Source organism: Petaurus breviceps, unplaced genomic scaffold, assembly GCF_028583685.1.
Source record: "Petaurus breviceps papuanus isolate PSGF00001 unplaced genomic scaffold, PetGlider_PUasm1.0 90845, whole genome shotgun sequence".
Lineage (NCBI taxonomy): Eukaryota > Metazoa > Chordata > Mammalia > Diprotodontia > Petauridae > Petaurus > Petaurus breviceps.
Genome location: NW_027187359.1, coordinates 3719903 through 3741816, shown reverse-complemented (window position 1 = coordinate 3741816; position 21914 = coordinate 3719903). Strand labels below are relative to the sequence as shown.

The 21914-nt window shown below is 43.0% G+C and overlaps 1 protein-coding gene across 2 annotated transcripts in view; it reads right to left on the bottom strand.

The window, feature by feature from the left end:
• CLU (clusterin) overlaps nt 1-21914 on the bottom strand; it is a 32871-nt gene that overhangs the window by 3568 nt on the left and 7389 nt on the right. The window contains exons 1-7 of one of the 2 annotated variants that reach the window (XM_069071945.1): nt 21162-21182; nt 19056-19175; nt 12780-12928; nt 9979-10149; nt 7271-7700; nt 4603-4710; nt 605-834 (exon numbers count right to left, since the gene is read on the bottom strand). In XM_069071945.1, coding sequence (XP_068928046.1) covers nt 605-834; nt 4603-4710; nt 7271-7700; nt 9979-10149; nt 12780-12928; nt 19056-19143 — 1176 coding nt within the window. In that variant the 5' untranslated portion in view covers nt 19144-19175; nt 21162-21182. Of the gene's footprint in view, nt 1-604; nt 835-4602; nt 4711-7270; nt 7701-9978; nt 10150-12779; nt 12929-19055; nt 19176-21161; nt 21183-21914 lie in introns of those variants that run through there. The other variant, XM_069071943.1, reaches the window with a different exon arrangement.

The following is a 21914-nucleotide window of genomic DNA, read 5'->3' as shown; positions in this document are numbered from 1 at the left end:
ATTAGACTCTTGAGTAAATCACTAAACCTCCCTGGGTCTGAGTTTCCCCCTCTGTTAAAAAATGAGGGAGCTGGACTAAAAGACTTCCAAGGTCCTTTTGAGCTTAAGATCTTAGCATGATATTTAATCATTATTGATTTAGAACTAGAAGAGTTCTCAGTTCAACCCCCTCATTTTATGGTAGAGGAAATACAATCCCATGACAAACCTCAGGAAACAATCTCTAAGTTTAGACCAGGTTGACTATAGAAAGAGTGTCACAAAAGGGTCTGTTAAATACACAGAAGACACCCCAAATGGGCTCTCAGGAAAAACCAGATACTTGGGAGACATCCCCAAACTTCTCATTAAAAAACATTAACAACAAAAAACTACCTCTGCCTTTCTACAACCTGGGTTGGGTGGAATACTGTCAATTTCTTAGTCAATGAAATGTCCATTTGGAGATATCTCCCAAGCCAGTGGGAACTCTGGGTATTACAGAGGTACAAATTAGCATACTGGAAAATAGACAAAAATATGGAGGACTCATCTAGTCTGACACATGCTAGGGCATGTGGCAAACACCTGATCTGTTTCATTTGCTCATGGAGAAGGAACTTACAGTGGAGACCTGGAGATATTCGCCATTCTTGCTCTGGGTGAGGTTGGCCAGCCGGGACACCCAGCCAAACTGCTGGTTCAGCTGGTCGAGGAGGGAAGAGGTGTTCAGCATCTTCAGTTGGTACATCTGGAGGAGGTCTTCATATTCTCTGTCAAATTTTTCCACTATCCGAAGAGCATCTTCATACTTTTCCCTCAGCTGGCTCTGGTTTGGGTCTGTGTCAGAGCAATCTTTCCACAATGAAGAGAAAGGTAGAGAATAGAGGCAGGAGGTGAATAGAAAGGAATAGAAACTTGGGCCTCCATTGAACTAGAAGCTATTGGGGTATTCAGGCTAGGCTGGATGATAGAGTGGCAAGAGCGCTGGATTTCAAAAGACCAGAGGTCAAGCTCTGATCCTGACATTTATTAATTGTGTGACTTCAGGGAAATCAATGAACCTCTTGGTCTTCTTTTCTTCATTTGTAAAATTATAATACCTGGACCACCTACTTCACAGGGTTCTTCTGTAGAAAGCACTTTGTAAACTGTGCTCATGTGTCTGGCAACTATTACTGTCATTATTTTATTACTATTCATTACTCACTACCTCCGCAGTTAGGTGGTCCAGTGGATAGAGCACTGCACTTGGAATCAGGAAAACTCCTATTCATGAGTTCAAATCTGGCTTCAGATACTTACTAGCTCTGTGTCCCTGGGCAAGTCACTTAACCCTGTTTTCTTCAGTTTCCTCATCTGTAAAATGAACTAGAGAAGAAATGGCAAACCTCTTCAGCACCCTTGCAAAGAAAACCTAAAATGGGGTCATGAAGAGTCAGACTCAACAACAAACAGCAACAATTCACTTCTTATTGAAAAGTCCCTGAAATAGCCTGAAAAATGACGATTCTCTCTAATCTCTTGAGTTTATACAAATGGCCCTGGGTTTTTTCTACACACTTGATCTTTGGGTATCAGAATCAGGGATAGGCTTTCCTACTTAAATTAGCCATAGGCTAGTCCTTCAGAGTCAATACAGCAGTAAAAAGCATACAGGATATTCTATTCTTTCATTGATCAATTGATGTCCTTTGTCTATTCCCCTTCAATGAGTAACACAATATGGCAGGAGAGTGATAAGAAGGATATGGATTTCAAGCACTCTGCTACCAGTGAATGTGAACTCCTGACTAGTAATGTCCTGGGGACAGAATCACCATAAAACTGTTTTATGAGGGCACTATTTTGTTCCATGGTGTCTTAAACTGCTCAGAACAATACAATACTTTGGGTCCTTTTATGAAACCTTTGGCAAGAAACTAGGTTTTTAGAAAAATGTTTCCTAAATCCTGTTGGGAGTAGTTAAGCTAAGCTTTTGTTTCGGTAGAGAAAGGAAATGAAGCAAACACAGGGTAGTAGAGAATGCTGCCAAGAACAGGGGATGACTGCCCTCATAAAGAGGTAGCTCTTTATACTGAAAAGGAACTAAAGAGATATATTTTTTTTAAATCACGGAGGCAACAAAGAGCTGTGCTAAAGAAGTGAATTAATACCATCTTTCAGAAAATATACACTGTCATTTACCCCTAAAAACACCATGTTTGTTGTTGAGTCATTTCAATCATGTCTGACTCTTAGTGACCCCATTTGGGGTTTTCTTGGCAAAGACACTGGAGTGATTTGCCTTTTTCTTCTTCAGCTCATTTTACATATGAGGAAACTGAGGCAAACAAATAAAGTGACTTGCCCAGGGTCACACAGCTAGTAAGTATTTCAGGCTGCATTTGAACTCAGGTCCTCCCGACTTTAGGGTTGGTGCTCTATCCACTGCACCATCTGGCTGCTCTGAAACAAACAAACTAACCCCAAAGCCCATACATGTAAGAAAATGAAATGCTTTCCTTGAAGCAATGGTTTAGTTACTTAGTGACTAATAACAATTGAGTTAGTTGGCAAAGGACTTTGCCTAGGTATGTCTTTAAATCTTACTTGAACATGTATCACTTTCTCATATTTCAGTTCTACCAGGAGTTGTAATTTCAGCAGTTTGGGGACTTCTCCCACCCACAAGGGCTATAATCTCTTCACGTCTTCACTTCCTGTAAAAACTGAAAGGCTAAAGAACTCTCATTGAATGGTCTTCATGACTTGTTACGGCCAAAAAATAATTCACTACCCAGTGGCTAATGTCTTTCTGGCGATAAGCCCCTTCAAAATGAATTAAGTTGGTCCTTTAACAGCAGACACAGTTCATTCCTAGGTTCACACTCAAACCTTTCCAACAACCTCAAGGCTCTCACCACTCTTCCTCCCCATCCCCCATTCATTTCATGCCAGCTACTAGAATTGCAGGTGTGATATCTAAGAGTAACCTGTTACAATAGGGCTAATTGTGCAAAACCTAAACCAGTGAAGCCATATGTCAGTCACTGAACTGATGGAGCTTGGAAAGGCCTTGGGCACTAAAAAGACTACTGTTTCAGGATTATTCACACAATGGGAAGAGGAAGAAAGGCAAGATTCCTGATGGACTTTGCAGCACCCACAAAAAGAAAAAATTTTTCTTTTGCCTTTACAAAGAAAAAAGCGGTAATGTACTGAGATGTTATTTAAAGTGGCATTCTGACCCTAGAAGCCAATGTGATTGTCAAACCTTCTTACCATTGATCTAAGGTTTCTGCATCTGGAAAGGAGAGAGAAGAATAGAACATGCTCTCCATCCTTAACTCATAGAATCTCAAGTTTTGATTTGTCAGGATCCCCATGCCAAGACCACCCCTCTCTTTTTACTCCTCTCTATTTACTATCAGGAAACACCCTGTTTTCCAGAGCTAAGGCCCAGCAAGCAAACTGCCCGGAGCTGGGAATAACAACATTCCTTTGCACTTGCCCTCTGGATGATCTGAGCCACAGCAAAAGCACAGAATTGTTTCATACCAGCCCCAGGTGGTCCCTGAGCTTGGACCAGCACTGGCAGCAGCCATGGTCCAGTCGTGAAGTTCTGCTTGAAATCAAACTTGTCATGAAGTTCTACTCGGAATCAAACTTGTCCCATTGTCGCTGTTACCCCTCCATGTCAGGGCTATGGCTCACTGAATAGAGATGGGTATTAAGGTATTGAGATTTGCCCACACTAAAGTGGGTCTCCTACAAGAGGGGGCACATGTGACTAGCTTCCCTCCTTCAACAGAATATAGAAAGCTTTTTGCTTATGATCACTGTTATCTCCTTAGTCTTATTTTTGTTTTGTTTTATTTTATTTTTTAGAGTTAACTGTGGTTTTGATAACCTGTGTGAGCTCTTTGGTATTTTTAGAGTTAGCAGCAGTCACAGAGGTCCTGTCACTCTTTGGTCATTTGTTATTAGGGTTGACAGAGTCAAAGTCTAGTTTAAGTATTGCTGAGGTCCTTCCTAACCCATCAGCTTACTTTTTATATGTTTTCTATTTACTTATCTGAATATATGCTGTATTCGTCAAGTAGAATGGAAACTCCTGGAGGGAAGGAAGCTTGAACCAAAGCAGCATGTGGAGCAGGGAGCCCAGTTCTTGGACTGAACCACTGCCTTCTTTGAAAAGGAACAATTTGCCTACTTGTTTGGAAGCCCTTACAGGTCAGACCAGGCCGCACCTAAACAAGCAGGTTCATTAAAACTGACATAACACAGAGGCACTAAGAGAAAAAAGGGGGTAAATAAACAGGGTTTATGTGAATGATCATAGGATTGCAAATTTAGAGCTAGAAGAGACCTTAGGAGTCATATTGTCTAGTGCCGTCTCATTTTACAAATAAGAAGATCGAGGACCAATTAGGTTAAGTGACTTGTCCGAGGTCACACGGGAAGTAAATGACAGAGCTGGGATTTGAACCTAGGTCTTCTGGTTCTGATTTCAGTGTTTCCTCTGTGGTACTACAATGAATGGCATAAAATGGTATAAAAAGGATACATATGCTCTTTGGGCAATGAGTCATTAAGAATAATGTTGTACCTATGAAAAATATTTTCCCCATCCTTCCTTACCGACTGACAAAATCTCTCGGCACTTTTCACATTGATCCTTCATCTTCAAGCATCCTGCTGAGTTGCGACGGATTTCCCGGCATACCATGCGTTCGTTGGTGCCATTTTCTAGGGACAAAGGAAGAAGAAAATTGTACCTTGTTACCATTTGACTGTTGGTCAACCATCAGATGAAAGAGTCTTCCTGTCATCCACACACATCCCTTTCTCCTCTGAAAACACATTTCTTCATTCCTACATCTCGTCCTTACCTCCCTGCCTCTCTAACCCTGAATGTTTATGTACAAATATAGAGACTGGGAGTTTATAGAAGAAACAAAATTAGTAACTAAAGTATCATTCTTCTAGGATAGAAACATAAGATCGTAGAGCTTGAAGGAACCTTAGAAATCATTAAGGAACATATTCAAATGCAGAGGTTACTTTCTCTTCATTCATATAATTTATTCATATCCACTGGTGCTGGACTGGACTGACTTGGAGGGTGGCCAAAAACTCAACTAGGGAATCAATTCAGTTCCTTATTGAGTACCTACTATGTGCTAGGCGCTGTGCTGTATGCTAGGGATACAAAAACAAAAATGAACTAATCCCTGCTTTTAAGATGTTTCCATTCATTGACAACCCACAAAGTGGTAACCAGAGCAGAAGCCCAACATTTCCTCCCCTTATACCTCCAGCTCCACAAAAGGAGACTTACCACAGTCAAGTTGGGGAAGGAGACAGGAAATCTAGCTGTCAAGGTCCAGGAGAAAACCAAGGGCTCTGGTATTGGGGAAACTAGAACAGGGTTATGTAGGAAAAGGAAGCTGGGGAAGGCCATAATGCCAGCTGCCCATAGTGCCAGTCTGCCCTCACCCTTTCCTATTTCCTATCTGTATGACACTAAGCAGGGCACTTAATTATTTCATTTTCTCAACTTTAAAATAAGGGGGTTGAACTGGGAGGACTGGGAGGTTTTAAATTTATGATCCTATGACCTGATCTATTCAGCCCTGCTGGAATTTATAATGGGAATGGTTTGAAGAGAAAGAGTTTTATGATTTTATGGTCCTTTTTATTTATGATTATGAAAGAAATTTATGATGCACCAAAAACTACTGCTGTTGTTGTTAGTCTCTCCCCAGACACTTAAGTAACCCTGGCTGTAACCACAGACAAAGCTTCCATTCCAAGTCCCACGGACTCCTACCCTCCTTGACAATGATACTTTCCTGCCACCCACTAGAAAATTCTCTCCCAAGGCAGAGCTCTGCCAAACACTTCACCCTGACCAAATTTATTTTGTTTAAAAAATACAGACTCCTGGACCTCTCTCCAACAGAGAGAGGTCTTTGGTACAAAACAGAAAAAGGCAAAAACCCCCACAGATTTAGCATAGGTTTCCAAAATGGGCAATACTGCCCCAGCTGGAAAGATGGGGGGAGGAGATGGTAGTAGACTTAGGTGCAATGGGGGGGGCACTGAATAAAAATAAGGAGACCATGGAAGCATAAGGAGAGAAGAGAAGAAAATTTTCAAAAACCATTCATAACATGTTTCATTTGCTGTGTAACAGAGTTAGAGTCATAATGATTACATTATTTTCCAAAATAAACACACAAAATGCAAGTTTTAATCAATCAGTGGTTAAGTTGGCCAACCGGTCTCAACAAGCAAGTGTTGGCAGGTGAGCGTATTGCATATTGTCTGGAAGTCCAGCATGCATCAGCAGGAATATGTGCATGTAAAGACCTGTATACAATATGACACTATATGGGTTATATGACACAATGTTGCATCATCAAAATTTCAGTGCAGGAAACCCCCCCCACAGATTTATAGTAAATTATTAAACTTAAGATGCATTATTTTTTAAAAATATATTTTATATATCTTTTGAAATGATGCAAATGTTTTTTAATCATTAAAGAGTTAAAGAAAATAGATTTCCAGGGGGGCACTGAGTAATTTTTTTAAGTGTAGGCAGTAGGCCAAATAAGCTTGGGAACCTCTGATTTAGAGCCAGAGGGGGCCTTAGGGGCCATTTTACACTCTCATTCTACAGATGAAGAAATTGAGGTTCCTAAAGATTAAGTGACTTGCCCAAGGCACATGAGTGACTGAGGCAATATTTGAACCTAGGTCCTCTGACTCCAAATCCATTGTTCTCTTTCTCTGTACTGGAATCCATTTTAGCTTAACCTCAATATGTGACTTCAGCACAAAAGCTTGTTGGAAGTATCACCTGCTGTTGATAGACCTATGTTTTGGGGGGAAATTCTGAATGTAAGCACACACAAACATGTACAAAGAGCAATTTCCACATAGCAGAAGATAGACAGGATTCTTGTTGTGTCTATGCAGAAACTGTCTCCCCAATTAGAGTGCAAGCTCCTTGAAGACCCACATAGTTTTTGCTTTTTCTTTGAAGCTCTAGTGTTCATTACAGCGTCCGGCACATAGAAAGTGCCTAATAAATGCTTGCTGATTGATCAGTCCTAGCTCTCTCATCTATAATAAGAATGAGATGATCTCCTTTGTTCTGAATATGTAAACGTGGATTTTAGACACAAGGCCCTCTAAATTCCTGGGAAAATGTTAGGAGCAGAAGGAAAAGAAAGAAAGAAGAGAGAATTAACCTAAGAAAAAAGAATGAGTGAATAGTTCCAATTTATTGAGTACCCACCTGAAGAGTGATAGGAGCTGAGATTCCAGTGTTTTTCCCTTTCCATAGCCCTGTGGGCACTCTCTATAATCCTCTGGGACATTTCAAAGAGTGGCTGGAACAGGTGCTGAAAGCCTACTGGACGTTGGGAGAAGAATGACGGAATGTCTCGGACCACCCTCTGCTTTTGGAAAAACCAAGGTCTGAATGCAGGCCTCGGAGAGTCGTCGAATACCCCTCGAAAGGGGCTCATGATGAAAGGGTGTGTGTTCTCGGGGAACAGGGGGCTGCCGTGGAATAACTCATCAATGTTGTGCTCAACCAAACTGTAATTCTCTTCCAGGTTCATCAGCCTCTGGTTTTGTTCCTCATCATCTTTCAACAGGGTGTCCATGCGGTCCCCATTTATCCAAATGGAGAAAGGTGAGGACTGGTTCAGGAACTCCTCTAACTGGGAAAGCAAAAGAAAGGAACACCTGAATCCAAACTTCCCTGCATCGTTCACTCTTTGTGTTGGGGATCTGAGCCAAATGGGGGTGGATGGGGGCTTGTGGGGGGAGTGTAGTTATGTCTTCAGGCCAAGTGCCAATAGGGATGAGCACTAAAGGTATTATTTTAGGGAATGGTTTTTGCTTTTTTGTTTTAATAAGTATAAAGGAATCTGAATGGGATTCTAGTTAAAAGTATTTTTTTTTAATCTCCTCCCACCTCCACCCTAAAACGCCTTAAACACTGGGTTTATACTGGAGTTATAAGGGACTTACATTTCTCAGAATACTTGGGTTTACATACTCAAGTATTTTTGTTTATGTCAGTTTACTAAAAACCCATCATTTCCATATATTCCCTCATCTATAGTCATTGATAGGCCTTGCTGCTGGGATGACTCATTCAGATGGGCTGTCCCTTTCACACAATGGGAAACTACATTTGAATGCCAGTCACTCCTCAGAATCAGACATAATGAGGAAAGGCTAAAAGTCATCATTTTAGGGGAGAAAAATATCTATTTTTATATAAGTAATTTTCTCTCTTGGATCCCACAGATGACTTTTTCCTTCAATTTGTTGTCCTTTCAGTAGTATCGGACTCTTGACTTCTTTTGGGATTTTCTTGGCAAAGATACTGGTGGTTTGCCATTTTCTTCTCCAGTTCATTTTACATATGAGGAAACTGAGGCAAACAGGAGTAAGTGACTTGCTAGGAAGTATCTGAAGGCAGATTTAACTCAAGAGGATGGGTATTCCTGACTCCGAGCCCCAGACTATCCATTGCACCACCGAGCTGCCCTCTATATTCTAACACAATTTCTATGTGTCCTAGTTGTCTGTATCTTGTGTTGCACTCAAGGCCTGCTGAATTTTAAGTTCCATGAGGGCAAGGACCATGGATTATCTAAATATTTGCTGATGTGTTCAGCAAGGTAGACTCCACAGATCTCTACATTATCACCCAATAAATTGTTGGTTGAAAGGAGGCTAGACCATTGGCCCCCATTCCCTAGTCAAAAACAGGCAAATACAGAGCTTAGAAACAGAACGGGGACATTTTTCAGGTGAGGGAAATGAGGAAGAAAACCTGGGTCTAGAAGTAGCCCCCCATATGCCCCTCACTACCCAAGGACCCAAAACTCATCACCAACTCTGAAGAGGTAGTTTCCCCTATTCCCATCATTCATTTGAGTCTAGACTATTTTTGGGACAGGAAAAGAGAAAAAGAAGAAAAGGGACTCCACGTAACTTTAAGATAAAAGGGCTATTTTATGTAATGTGCAAATCCTTGTTACAGGCAGGTGTTTTTGTTTTTTGGTGGGTTTTTTTGTTTTTTTTTATTTTCATTTTGAAGCACATCTATCTTAGCTTCTTTCCAGGTTTTAGGGCCTCTAAGTCACAGAGAATTACAATTTAGATAATGGGGAGGAAAGATGGGGAATCACTGGCCTAAAACCAGAGTGGTTTTGTTTTGTTTTGGTACTCAGGAAAGAGTCCATGCATTGCCCTGGGCATATCTGCTTGGGGTTGGCTCACCAAAGAAGCATGGGATCTGTGATCAATCATCGATGTGAGGATTCCCTCCAACACTGCAGACTGAAGCCTGCACATGACTGCCCATCCCATAAATCTGCCATGGGGGCAACCACCCAATCATGCTAGGGACCCCTCTCCCATTCTCTTGACATTGACAATTTCACTGAAGCACATGGGCTGTCCTTTCTGAATGACCAACCCATCTTTTTCCCTCCAGTCATATATTTCTCTGTGCTTAGTACATGGAAGGAAACATATCCTTATTCTTTGTCTAGAATGTAATGAAGTGAATAATAGGCAGGACTGGTAGACACAGTGGCTATAAAAATGATTTTGGTAAGAAAGGCAAAGATATGGGAGCAGCCCTCTCATTAGAAAGGGCTTAGTTTTGAAGTCTTGGGTCTAAGGTTGGGGTTAATGAGAAGAATTAACATCCTAGAAGCTTAGGGTACTATTATGACCATTTCACCTGGATAGACTATGATGTCACCAGGCCTTTCTGCTCTTGCTTTATTTCTAGTCTCAGTTTACCACTCCTAGAAATAAGAATTTTTAGCCCTCATTAGTTTGGGCTACCTACTTCCTACTGGCCTGAGACTCTGGTCAGCTCATGATTTCTCAATGGTTCATGGCACTGCTACCTCAACATGTCCTCTTGCTTAACTCCCTGTGGGATAAAGGAGGAGGCGGCCATTTCCTTACCTGACGACCCACGAGGCCTGAGCCGCTCCTGCAGACCTTTGTGTAGAACTTCATGCAGGTTTGTTTCAGGCAAGGTTTGCACTCCTCCCACAGGGCCAGCATGGTGTCGTTGCACACCTCCGGCTTCTCAACCATCTGCTTCTCTAGGTTCTTGGCCTCTCGGATGGCTTCCTAAAGGTGGGGCAAAGCAATCCACGGAATCATCCTCAGCATCACTGCATGCTTGATGCCTCAGGCTTATTCCTGATTCTGACACAGGAGTCTGGTCACCACCATCCTTCACCTCCAAACCTGTACTCTTCTGCCACAGAAGAGCCTTAAGCGGTTCCTTCCTGATGGCTTTCTTTGGGGGAGTGCCAAGGTGGCACCTGCATCTGATCCCACCCGGCTTCCTATACCCCAAATACAAGGGCTATTCAAGTACCTGGAATTTTTATTTTTACATTGGTATCACCACAAGTATCTAGAAGCAACTCTTTCAACCCCTAAGGAAAGTCCATTATCATTTTCAGGTAGTAAGGTCCCTTCAGAGTATGCTCTGAGAGGCCAGAGCATCTCCATTCCTTTATACTAAACCTGAGCAGGCCCAAGGGAACCGTAGCCCTCAAGAATATATATTTTCATGATCCCTGGACAGATAGCCCAGGTCAAGGCTTCCCTTGCCCACCCTCTTAGAGTACTTTTTCACTGGAAGACAAGGGGGAAATGACCAAAATTCCTCCACAGGTCACTAGGAAATGTCAGGAGGGTTCTGGACACTGCCTATTATATACTGTCCTTGGTACTTTGGTAGAGAGCCTAGAAAAGAAATCCATGGATCCCCAAGATCATCCCATGATGAGTATGTTCCTAGGATGATTTCAGCAAGACCAGGAAGGTTCAGGTGAATGGGTCCCATCTGGATACCTCTCAGAATGAGGATGTCCATTTGGGTCCATGCCATGTAAGTTTCCATTTCCTCAGCCAAGGCCACCCCTCAGTTTTGAAAAGCTTCATATGATATAGCCAGAGATCCACTGGAAGCAGTCATGTCACAGCAACTATAAAGAGGTATCTTTTGTGGTAGCAACTTTAGCAGCTCCCCCTAAAGGGCATTAAAGAAACTTAGCAGGGACTTATACTTTCCTAAGTTTGGCAAGAGTGTCAAAGAATTGCATTATAATCATAGCTAATATTTATACAGCATTTACTACATGCCAGACACATAGTTAAACACTTTACAACTATTTCCTCATTTGATCCTCACACCAGCCCTGGGAGCTTGGTACTAGTATGATCTCTGTTTCACAGATGAGGAAACCAAGGAAAAAAGAAATTAAGTGATTCACCCAGGGTCACACTAGCACTAGTAAGTGTCTGAGGCCAGATTTGAACTCAGATTGTCCTGTCTCCAGGCCCAGTGCTCTACCCACTGCTCCACCCAGCTGCACAGAAGTGCTTCTGAACAGGGAAAGTACAACTGAATTGGTATTTGAGCCAAGGTACTCTACTCCAGCTATGGTTGGTGACCAAGGCTACGCTGTGAGCATGTGTTTCTTTCCAGGATGTCTAGGAAAGTACAAGTCCCTGACGGGTTTCTGTTAGTCTGTGTATGTCCGCTGGAGGGAGCTGCTAACATGTAAGGGTGCCTATAAATGCTCAAGTTGCTAGGACAATGACCAGTGATGAGAATTCTGAGTAGACTAGTAACTAAAACTATAGCCACAAGGTTCTATTTAACAGGAGGGCATGTTCCTGGAAAAGGTAAAGGATACTCACAGTGGTGGTCTGCCCTTTGGGACACTCACTCCCCAACATATGCCTCATTTAGCTTCCAAGGGTGAAGTAGAGGGAGGGGATGCTAAAATATTAGACAAGTCTTTTTATGAGACTGTACGGCCTAAAGGATCCAGGTAAGGCCTTGGAACTGGAAGTGCCAAGTTCAAATCACAGCTCTGTCAGCGTTTCTGTGTATATTACAAGAGAATAACCATCCTCTCATTTGCCCCATTAGCAAAATGGGCATCATAAAATGTCACGTCTAATAATGCCTCGTGTGATCAGCTTGCAGTGACCCGTGCTAATGTGACACCAAAAAGCTACAATGCCAGGAACTGCTCAGAAAAATTTACTGCAGAGCATCCAAAACTCATTTCTATTTGACTCCTACTCAATGGCCTTTAGGAGAGCCAGCAAATGAAAAAGGAAAGGGACCACCAGGTTCTTGACTACCATCGGCTACCATTCACCATCAGCTCCTGTGTTTCAGGCTCGTCTCATAATTAAGAACCTTCACTAAACTGTAAGCATCAAGAAGGCAGAGAGGACATTTTATGTTTTCATCCCCATTTTCACCCACGCTCTCTCTAGCTCAGTGTGTTGCACATGTCAGAAACCAGTAAATATTTGCTGGAAAAAAAATCAATGAAAGATGGTGGACGTAGTAGAAAAGTCTAGACTCTGGCAATTTGGAAATATCCCCTGGACTAGAGTCAGTACCCCAAACTGGAATCCAAAAGCCTTGACAGATGCTCTTTGCTAATCCCATCAGGCCTCAAAACAAACAGACCTTCCCTGTGACTCACTGATTACTCAACCGCTACATTTTTAAAGAAATAATAACAACTAAAAACCCTTAAAAAAAAAAAAACCCACACCAGCTACTTAAGATGCTCTCCCAAGAGAATTAGAGGCTGCCTTAGCAATCTAACCAAGAAAATCACAGTTCTGGCTCCAGCGCCAATGAAGGCAAAATGACTCTTCCTTCATCTTCATGGTGGAGTCCACCAGAGGCACTGAGGTGTGGGGTTGTGCATTCTCACCTCCTTCTGCTTTTTGGCTTCTTCCAGGTTGTCGAGAAGCATTCTGCGATCCTTTCCTGTCTTGTCCATTAGGCTTTTCATCTGTTTCACACCATTGAGAGCATTTTCAAATTCATTGCCTATGTATTTACTTCCCTGGGCAGACATGTCTGCAACAGAGAAGGAAAGAATGAGGCTGAAGGACAATCACAGAATGTTAGGGTGGTGGGGACCCCCAGAGACCATCTAGTACAATCCCCTGCAGCCTACTCATCCCCCCACCCCACCTCCCACCTCCAGCATCAGTGCATAAGCTGCTCCCACCCTCATTCAACAGATGAGTCAATGGAAGCCTTAAATGGGAGTTAGGAACCCACAGCTCATAGTCAATATTTACAAAAAGAAAATTTAGGGTGGAGAAAGTGTACACCTAAATTGTAGGCTGGGTTTGGGGTCTGGAAAGGTGCGGCTGATCCAGCTAGTGATAAGGTGACATAAATGTGTCTCCAGTTGTGGTAACTCAGTGTTTTGGGAGATATACAGATTTCTTCATTCACTACTCAGACCATTAAATCTACCCACCTTCTTTGGTGTTGAAGATGGCATCCATCCATCCATCCATCCATCCATCCATTTGTTTATTCATTCATTCATTTGTTCATTCATTCATCAAGTTTTTATTAAGCATCTAGATCTAGGTGGTACAGTGGATAGAGCGCTGGGTTTGGAATGAGGAAGACTCCTCTTCATGAATTAAAATATGACCTCAGACATTTCCTAGCTGTGTGACCCTGAACAAGTCACTTAACTGTTTACCTCAGTTCCTCAACTGTAAAATGAGCTGGAGAAGGAAATTCTGGGTCGAAAACCAATCAACAACAAATGCTCTAGTCACTGGGGAATACAAAGAGGGAATTGAAACTACTCCTGCCCTAAAAAGGGCCTGTATTCTACTGGGGGAAAAACATAAGAAAATATGTTCAGCACTTATGTAAGTGGCAAAGAATGTATATGAATATAAAACACACACAAAGTAAATACAAAGGCATTATAGGAGGACAATAGTGACAACAGGTGTTAAGGTGACTCTGGAGAACCTTAGCGGGAAAAAGCAAAAACCCACTAGAGATTTTAAGGAAGCTGAGGTAAAGAGGGAGGGCGCTCCAGGCAGGGGGAACAGCTTGTGCAAAGGCATGAAGGCAAGAGATGGAACACTATGTACAGGCAACAGCAAGTAGTCATTTCCTTTTTGGGTGTAAAGGGCTGGGTAAAGATCATTGTTATTATGAAGCAGAAAAAACACTTTGTAGCTCAGTTTAGAAGTGTTGTTGTTTTTAAACAACGTTCAGGGAAGACGTTTCTATTTTTGGTGACGCTCACAGCCTTAGGGAAAGCAGCTGCTCCCTGGGTCATTTTCATCCTGACCCTGCTGTGAAAGCTGGTTGACGAGGGGCCTCAGTGTCTGGAAGTGAGGCAGAAACCAGGAGAAGGTTAAAACAATTCAAAGAAGCAGCTCTGGACGTCTTCCTGTCCATCCTTTTCTCCCCTCTCTGGGGGCTGTTGTTACTGTTCAGTCATTCAGTCATGTCCAACTTTTCATGATCCCATGCACTTATTCATGGGACTTTCTTGGCAACGATATTGGAGTATTTGCCATTTCCTTCTCCAGTGTCTCCATTTTACAGATGAGGAACTGAGGCAAGTAGGGGTTAAGTGACTTACCCAGAGTCACACAGCTAGTAAGTAATAAACTCAGATGTTCCTGATTCTGGGCCCAGTGCTCTATCCACTGTACCACCTAGCTGCCCCTAGGTGGGGGTGGTTGTCGTTGCATTGTTTCAGTCTTGTCTGACTATTCATGACCCCATTTGGGGTTTTCTTGACAAAGACACTGGAATGGTTTGCCTTTTTCTCCTCCAGCTCATTTTACAGATGAGGAAACAGAGGCAAACAAGGTTAAGTGACTTGTCCAGGGTCACACAGCTAGTATCTGAGGCTAGATTTGAACTCGGGAAGACGAGTCTTCCTGATTCCAGGCCTGACTCTCTACTGCTGCACCTAGCTGTCCAGGTTGGGGTTGCATACTGGCAAATAGTGTATGGATAGACATGCACTCTCTTTTTCTTCCACATAATCAGAAAAGATCCAGTAACTGTTTATGCCAAGAAAACTTGTCCAAAGTGAGGTGAAGGCAACTGAAGGCTCTTCCTGGGATTTACAGGAAGCAATCTTAAGACTCAGAAGGTAGCTGTTAAGGAAGCTGGTGGGGAAGGTTATAGGCTCTGAGCATTTCCTGAAAGCCCCTCCTTGGAGCCAACTTCTGGTCTGCTTAGTGTCCTTTTGGGTTTACTTTCAGGTTTTCAAACGTGTTCAAGGTCATTGAGACTGAGGGATAAGTGACCTCTGGAGAAGGGAGGTGTTCTTGTCCCCTGGAAGCTCCTAGATTCAGGAGCATGCTAGAAGCACCTGGACCAGTTCAAGAGTGCTTTCATTTTTAGCATAAGCACTGATGTCTCAAAAGTCCATACCTACAGGCCAGGGCCGGATTGTTTTGATTGTTGAGACTTAAGAAAGTCTTAATTAAATAAAAGTGTGCATTGTTGTTGCTGTTGTCGTTCAGGCATGCCCAACTCTCTGTGATCTCATTTGGGGTTTTCTTGGCAGAGATACTAGAGTGCTTGACCATTTCTTTCTCCAGCTCATTTTACAGGTGAGGAAACTGATGTAAACAAGATTAAGTGACTTGCCCAGGGTCACACAGCTAGTAACTGTCTGAGACCAGATTTGAACTCAGGAAGAAGAGTCTTCCTGACTCCAGGCCTGGAGCTCTATCCACTATACCACCTAGCTGTCCCTTACCTTTCCTCCCCGGGGCAGAGTCCAATTATTAAACATTTACCAGTATACTTTGGCATTGTCCTAATTTGCTTGAGTTCCATGGGACTGTTCAAAAAGGCCTAGAGAATAAAATCATCACTGGACTTAAGACCTGGTGACTCAGTAGATAAGAGTGCTTAATAGATAAGAGTGTTGGACCTTGAGTCAGGAAGAACTGAGTCTAACTCCTCAGACACTCACTAGTTTTGTGATCTTGGGCAAGTCACTTAGCCTCCATTTCCTCACCTGTAAAACTGGGATCATAATAGCACATGCCTCCCAAAGTTGTCGTGAGGATCAGATGAGGTAAGAAGACTCATCTTCTCGAGTCCAAATCCATCCTCAGACACTCACTACTTGGCACATAATATATCTGCACCTAATAGGCATTACATAAAATATTAGCTATTAATAATAACTGGCAATCATATTGAGTTTTAAGGTTTGTAAAATATTGTGTGTGCATCATCTCTCAACACCCCTGCTTTGATCCCAACCCGTCTTTATTAGGACCACATCACTGTCCCACCATATCAGAAAGGTTTTTGGCACCCTTGATGATAGAATAGGTTTCAGCTAACCCAGTGCTGTCTGCCCAATGTGCAATCCCTCTAGAGTCAAACCTTTTTTCCTCCTACACTGCTGACTTTCACATGCTGAGCAGGAGCCCCTCTACAGATAAAAGCACCCTTGTTCTCAAAACACCTTTCTGTGCAAGGCCTGCCATTACTCAGTTTACGTCATGTTTCTCTGTGATGAGTGAACACATATGGAGGCAGCTGATGGAGAGTCTTCTGGCTTTGGTGTCTAAGGATCTATATTTGAATCTCAGCTCTGCTACTTAAGACTTGGGGAGATCATCTACCCTCCCTGGGCCTCATTTGGCTTCTGAGGATCCTTCTAGGATATGACTAGGCCCTTCCAGCTCCAAAGTGTACAATTCTATGATCTGTTGAAGCCCACTGGCATTCAACATCCCCTCAAGGTTATGAGAAGTATAAGACCTGGTCCCTACCCCAAAGGTAATAATCTGACTGAGAATATGATATTAATACACATCAGATAGTCAGAGAATAATACAAAACATTATATAATTGAAGGTGACATAGACTATATGTTGTTTTGTTCTTTTTTGCTTTTTGGAGGGCAATTGGGGTTAAGTGACTTGCCCAAGGTCACATAGCTAGTTTTTTTGTGTTAAGTGTGTGAGGCCGGATTTGAACTCAGGTCCTCCTGACTCCAGGGCCAGTGTTCTACTCACTGCACCACCTAGCCACCCCAGACTATATGTTAAAGGAGTTCAGATATAGGCTGCTGAGTGGTAGTCAGGGAAGCCTGTCTGGTGGTAGTGGTGGTCCTCTTTGAGAATATCAACAAGGGTGGGGTAGGCTTTGGAGGGGCAGCTAGGTGGGGCAGTGGATGGAGAGCCAGTCCTGGAATCAGGAAGACCCATCTTTGTGAGTTCAAATATAGCCTCAAACACTTACTAGCTGAGTGACCCTGGACACGTTACTTAACCCTATTTACCTCAGTTTCCTCACTTGCAAAAGAGCTGGAGAAGGAAATGAAAAACCACTCCAGCATCTTTGCCAAGAAAACCCTACGTGGGGTCATGAAAAGTTGGGCATGACTGAAAAACAACAAAAAGGCTTTGGAGAGGTAGAAAGCAATGAGAATCACCAAAGCGGAGAAACAAGACAAATGAACTTAGGGCAACCAGGATAATCAGGGCATGCAGGAGGCACAGCCGAAAGACTGGACTGACAGGACCCACAGCCTGGCAGATAAGGTGAGTAGGGAGGGTGGGGAGAGATCACCGGTGGCTTTGAAAGCCAGACAGAGGCATTCAGGCTGGCCTCCTAAGAAAAGAGAAGTGAGCGCGTCCAGGAGACACTGTGGGAGGCTCATTCCTTTATGCCACAAATGTTTAGGGAGAGGACACCATATACAAGGCACAGTGCCAGGTGCTGGGGGGAATTCAGAAGATGCAGAGGACACCTCATTGGAAGGGCTTTTTGTACAAACTGTCCCACCTAGCTGCCTAGAATACACTCCTTTAATCTCTTTCACCTAGAATGTCTTTTGTCAAGACTACAGGAAGCCTGAACCTTCTCCCCAGCAGCTGGTGCCTCCTTCCACTGAAATAAAATTACCTGGCATTTACTCTGTACCTATTGTATGTATGTATATATGTGTGTATGCATAGATATATATGTGTGTATGCATAGATAAGTGTGTATGTGAACATGTTTGTGGCTTTCCCAGGAGTAATTTCATTACAAAGATGTATTATCATCAGCTTTGCATCTGAACCCTAAGGACCATGAGCCCTTTCCTTCAGACTTGCAGCCAAAATCTCCCCCATCAGAATGTGGGCCCCTTCAAAGCAGGGCCTTTCTTATTTTTCTATTTATATGGCCAACACCTGGCACTTAATAAATGCTTTTTCATTCATTCATTTATTCATTTGTTTATATTTCCCCCCAAAAGAGAAGGTAAACTCCCTGAGGGCAGGGACTATTTCAGTCCTGCCTTTGTATGCCTGGCACTTGGCACCATGCTGAGAACACTGTAGAGCTTCATAAATGATGGTTGATTGTTTGATGTTTGACTTTGTGTTGGGGTTACTTGTATGTGTGTCTAACTCTTCCCTTCTCTAACCAGATTGTAAATTTCATGAGAGTAGGAACTTGGTCTTATCTAATCTTTCCATCTTTCTGAGTGCCTGGAACATAATGGGGGTCTAATGTGCTCAATCAAATGGGAGAATATCTGAAAAGCCCCTGGCACATAATAGGAGCTTAATAAATGTTTGTCCCTTCTCTCTACCCCATCTTCTCATTAGGGATCTTCTGGCCTCCCTGGTCAAGTGCCGTCCTCTGCCTGAGGTCTTTCCTGGTCCCCACCCCCCAGCAGCCAATGCCTTCAGCCCTCCCCCACTCAAATCAAAATCAACTGCAAGTCATGTCACCATCTTCCTGATGTCATGGTCCTCTTCAAGAATTAAGGACAAGGGGCGGCTAGGTGGCACAGTGAGTGAAAGCACCAGTCCTGGAGTCGGGAGAACCCGGGATCGGTTCAGGCCTCAGATACTTAACACCCACACAAAATAACTGGCCGTGTAACCTTGGGCAAGTTACTTAACCCCAATTTGTTTTAAAAAAAAAAGAACTAAGCATAAGCACAACCCTAAGGTTCCCTTATAGATATCTATATTGCATCTGTGCATGTTGCCTCTCCCATTAGAATGGAAGCTCTTTGAAGGCAGGACTGTTTGACTTTGTGTCCCCAGCTCCCAGTCCATGGCTGTGCACAAAGTTGGCACGTAATAATTGCTTGTTGATGGGGTGAGTCATATTGAAAACCTGGTCCTTAAAGTAGTTTAAAATCTACAGAAATATGACAGCATTACTAACTTACCCTGGAGGTCATTGGGAGAAACCAGCGCCTCTCCTCTCTTCCAGCTTAGGGAAAGCCCAAGGAACAAAAGTAGCAACAGGGACTTCATTTTCCTTTGGTTTTGGGTTCCAGGCAAGGAGGCTGCATGAAGGAAAAGGAGGAGATGGGTCATAGTAACCGTGGAGACAGAGCTTGCTAGCGTCCATGGTTCAGCAGGCTGCCTTCTCGCACACTGGGAAGACAGTGGCCACACATGGCACTCACTGGAATCCAAGTTTATAGGACACAAAACACAAACAGACTAAGTGTCAGAGTCAATCACTCCTTAACCCTGGGTTCCAGTTACCCTGGTAATAAAATGAAGCAGAGGTCTTGGCCATCCCCAATGAAGCCAAAAGGAGGGCAAAGCCCACTGATACAGAGGCCTATGGAGAAGATAAAGCATTATTCTTGGGTCAGCTAAGGGAGTCACCAGCCACATCTCTCTGAAGCCTTTCCAAGGATTAGAATATAAATCTGCAGGTAATGAAGAAACTTTATTTAAACAGAACAAAATAAACAAACAAAAAACCCTCCATTTTACTATGCACATGATGTGAATTGATCATCTTGAAAATATTCCTCTTATATGTAATTGTTTGTTTTTAGTAATAATAACATGTATATAATGCTTTTAAGATTTGCAAAGTGCTTTACATAATGTTATGTCATTTGAGCCTTACAACAGTGCTGAAAGAGCGATCATTATCCCCCATTTCACAGATGAACACACTGAGGCACAGGGAGATTACCCAAGGTCACATAGATAGTGTCTGAGACAGGATTCCAATTTGGTTCTTCCTCGCCATTCATAATGCCACCTAGCTGCTTCCCTCGGTATGGACAGAATTTTTAATAACTTAATTTCATCTACTTACAAGTTCTTCTGAGTTTTTGTGGCCATCATGGCCTTTTTGAATGCAGTTTCTGTGACCACTCTGTTCAAAATAACGTAATAATGTCTAAAATGGAATACTAGTTGTAATATAACAGAAAGATCCCCTGCCTAGAAGTTTGAAGATCTGAGCTGGAGTTTGAGGGCTACTACTAACTGACTGAGTGACCCTGAGCAAGTCACTTAGCTTCTCTTGGGCCTTGTCTCCACATCTATAAAATGAAGTATTTGGAGTAGATGGTTCCTAAGGTTCCTCTCAGCCCTAACATTCTATGTCTGCTGCCTTGAGGAAACAAGGAAATCCTGCAGGGAAGACAATTTCACCTCTGGTCTCTTAGGCCCCAACAAAGACTCCACCAGACAGGGTTTGGGAATGACCACCAGCCCAGTTTTGTTTTGTTTTTTCTTTCAAACAGAGCTCTTCCCTTCATTAGTCTCCTAGCCAGAATAACCTGCCACAGTGTGACCATAGCCTTGGGGCCAGAAAACCTGGCCCAGCGCCTCCCTCTTATGCAACAGATAGTTTCCCAGAAGCTAAGGGAGGTGTTGCATAAGACCTGAAACCCCCTCTGCCAGCTGAAGGCCACCCATTTCCCATAACCCGTTGCGGGGGGAGGTGGGGTCACTTTTTCCTAGAATTGTCCATTGTCTATCTATTAAAAGGGAGCAGGAGCACTCTAAGGAAGGGGGAAACAAGTGGGTAAACTTGGAGTGGGGGCCAGGCAAAGTTGGACATGGGCAAATACCACCACAAAGATCTGTTTTGGGTTGAGCGGCCCCCTTCCTAACACTTACAAAAACATTCGAGAAAGGGTGCCTCAAAGAAATTGCACAACTAATGAGTTTCCTGAGCTGTTTTTCCAGAACTGGATAGGCAAGGATGGCACGGCAAGCTGGGTCGAAGGAGCCCTGAGCCAGGAGTGCCCATCCACGAGGCCTGTGCCTGGGAACAGCCTGGGATTTTTTTTCAGATACCCCTTTCTATAAACACTGTCCAAAATATTGTGCCAACTGCTCAATAAGGCCTGAGGCCTCCTCCTCCAGGGAATCCTGATAAGATCAGGGATTTAGAGCTGGAGGGGGACTTACTTACCACCTAGTAGTCCAGTTCCCTCAGACTGGTGGTTCAATGGGTAGAGCCCTTGACCTGGAGTCAGGAAGACCTGAGTATAAATGCAGCCTCAAACACTTACCAGCTGTGTGACACTGAGAAAAATCTGTCTGCCTTGGTTTCCCCAACTATAAAATGAAGATAATAATAATTAGCACCTATCTCCCAGAGTTGTGACTATAAAATGAGATAATATCTGTAAAACACTTAGAACAGTACTCAGGAGATAGCAGCCACTTAATAAATGCTTATTCCATTCCATTTTGCAGAGAAAAGAATAGGGGCCTAGAGGGGCAAAGAGACTTGATCAAAGTCATACAGGTAGCAAGAAATAGACAGGTTTCAAATTCAGGCTCTCTGAATCAAAATCCAACATTCTTCTACTATATCTTTATTCCCTTAAGAAATAAAGCAAAGGCTTAAGACCAGTCTTTTACAGACAAGTCTGTTACAGTACATGAAAAGAATAATGGATTGGAGTCAGGGGACTTGTGTTTTAATAATGACAATAATAATACATATTTATATTTATTCATTGTTATTATTCATTTATTTATTTAATAAATATTTATATAGCACTTTAGGGGGGCAGCTAGGTGGCACAGTGGAGAGAGCACCAAGGCTGGAGTCAGGAAGACTCACCTTCCTGACTTCAAATCTGGCTGCAGACATTTCCTAGATGTGTGACCCTGGACAAGTCAACCCTTTTTGCCTCAGTTTCCCCATCTGTAAAATGAGCTGGAGAAGGAAATAGGAAACCACTCCAGTATCCTTGCCAAGAAAACCCCAAATGGGATCACCAAGAGTTGGACATGATTGAAACAACTCAACAACA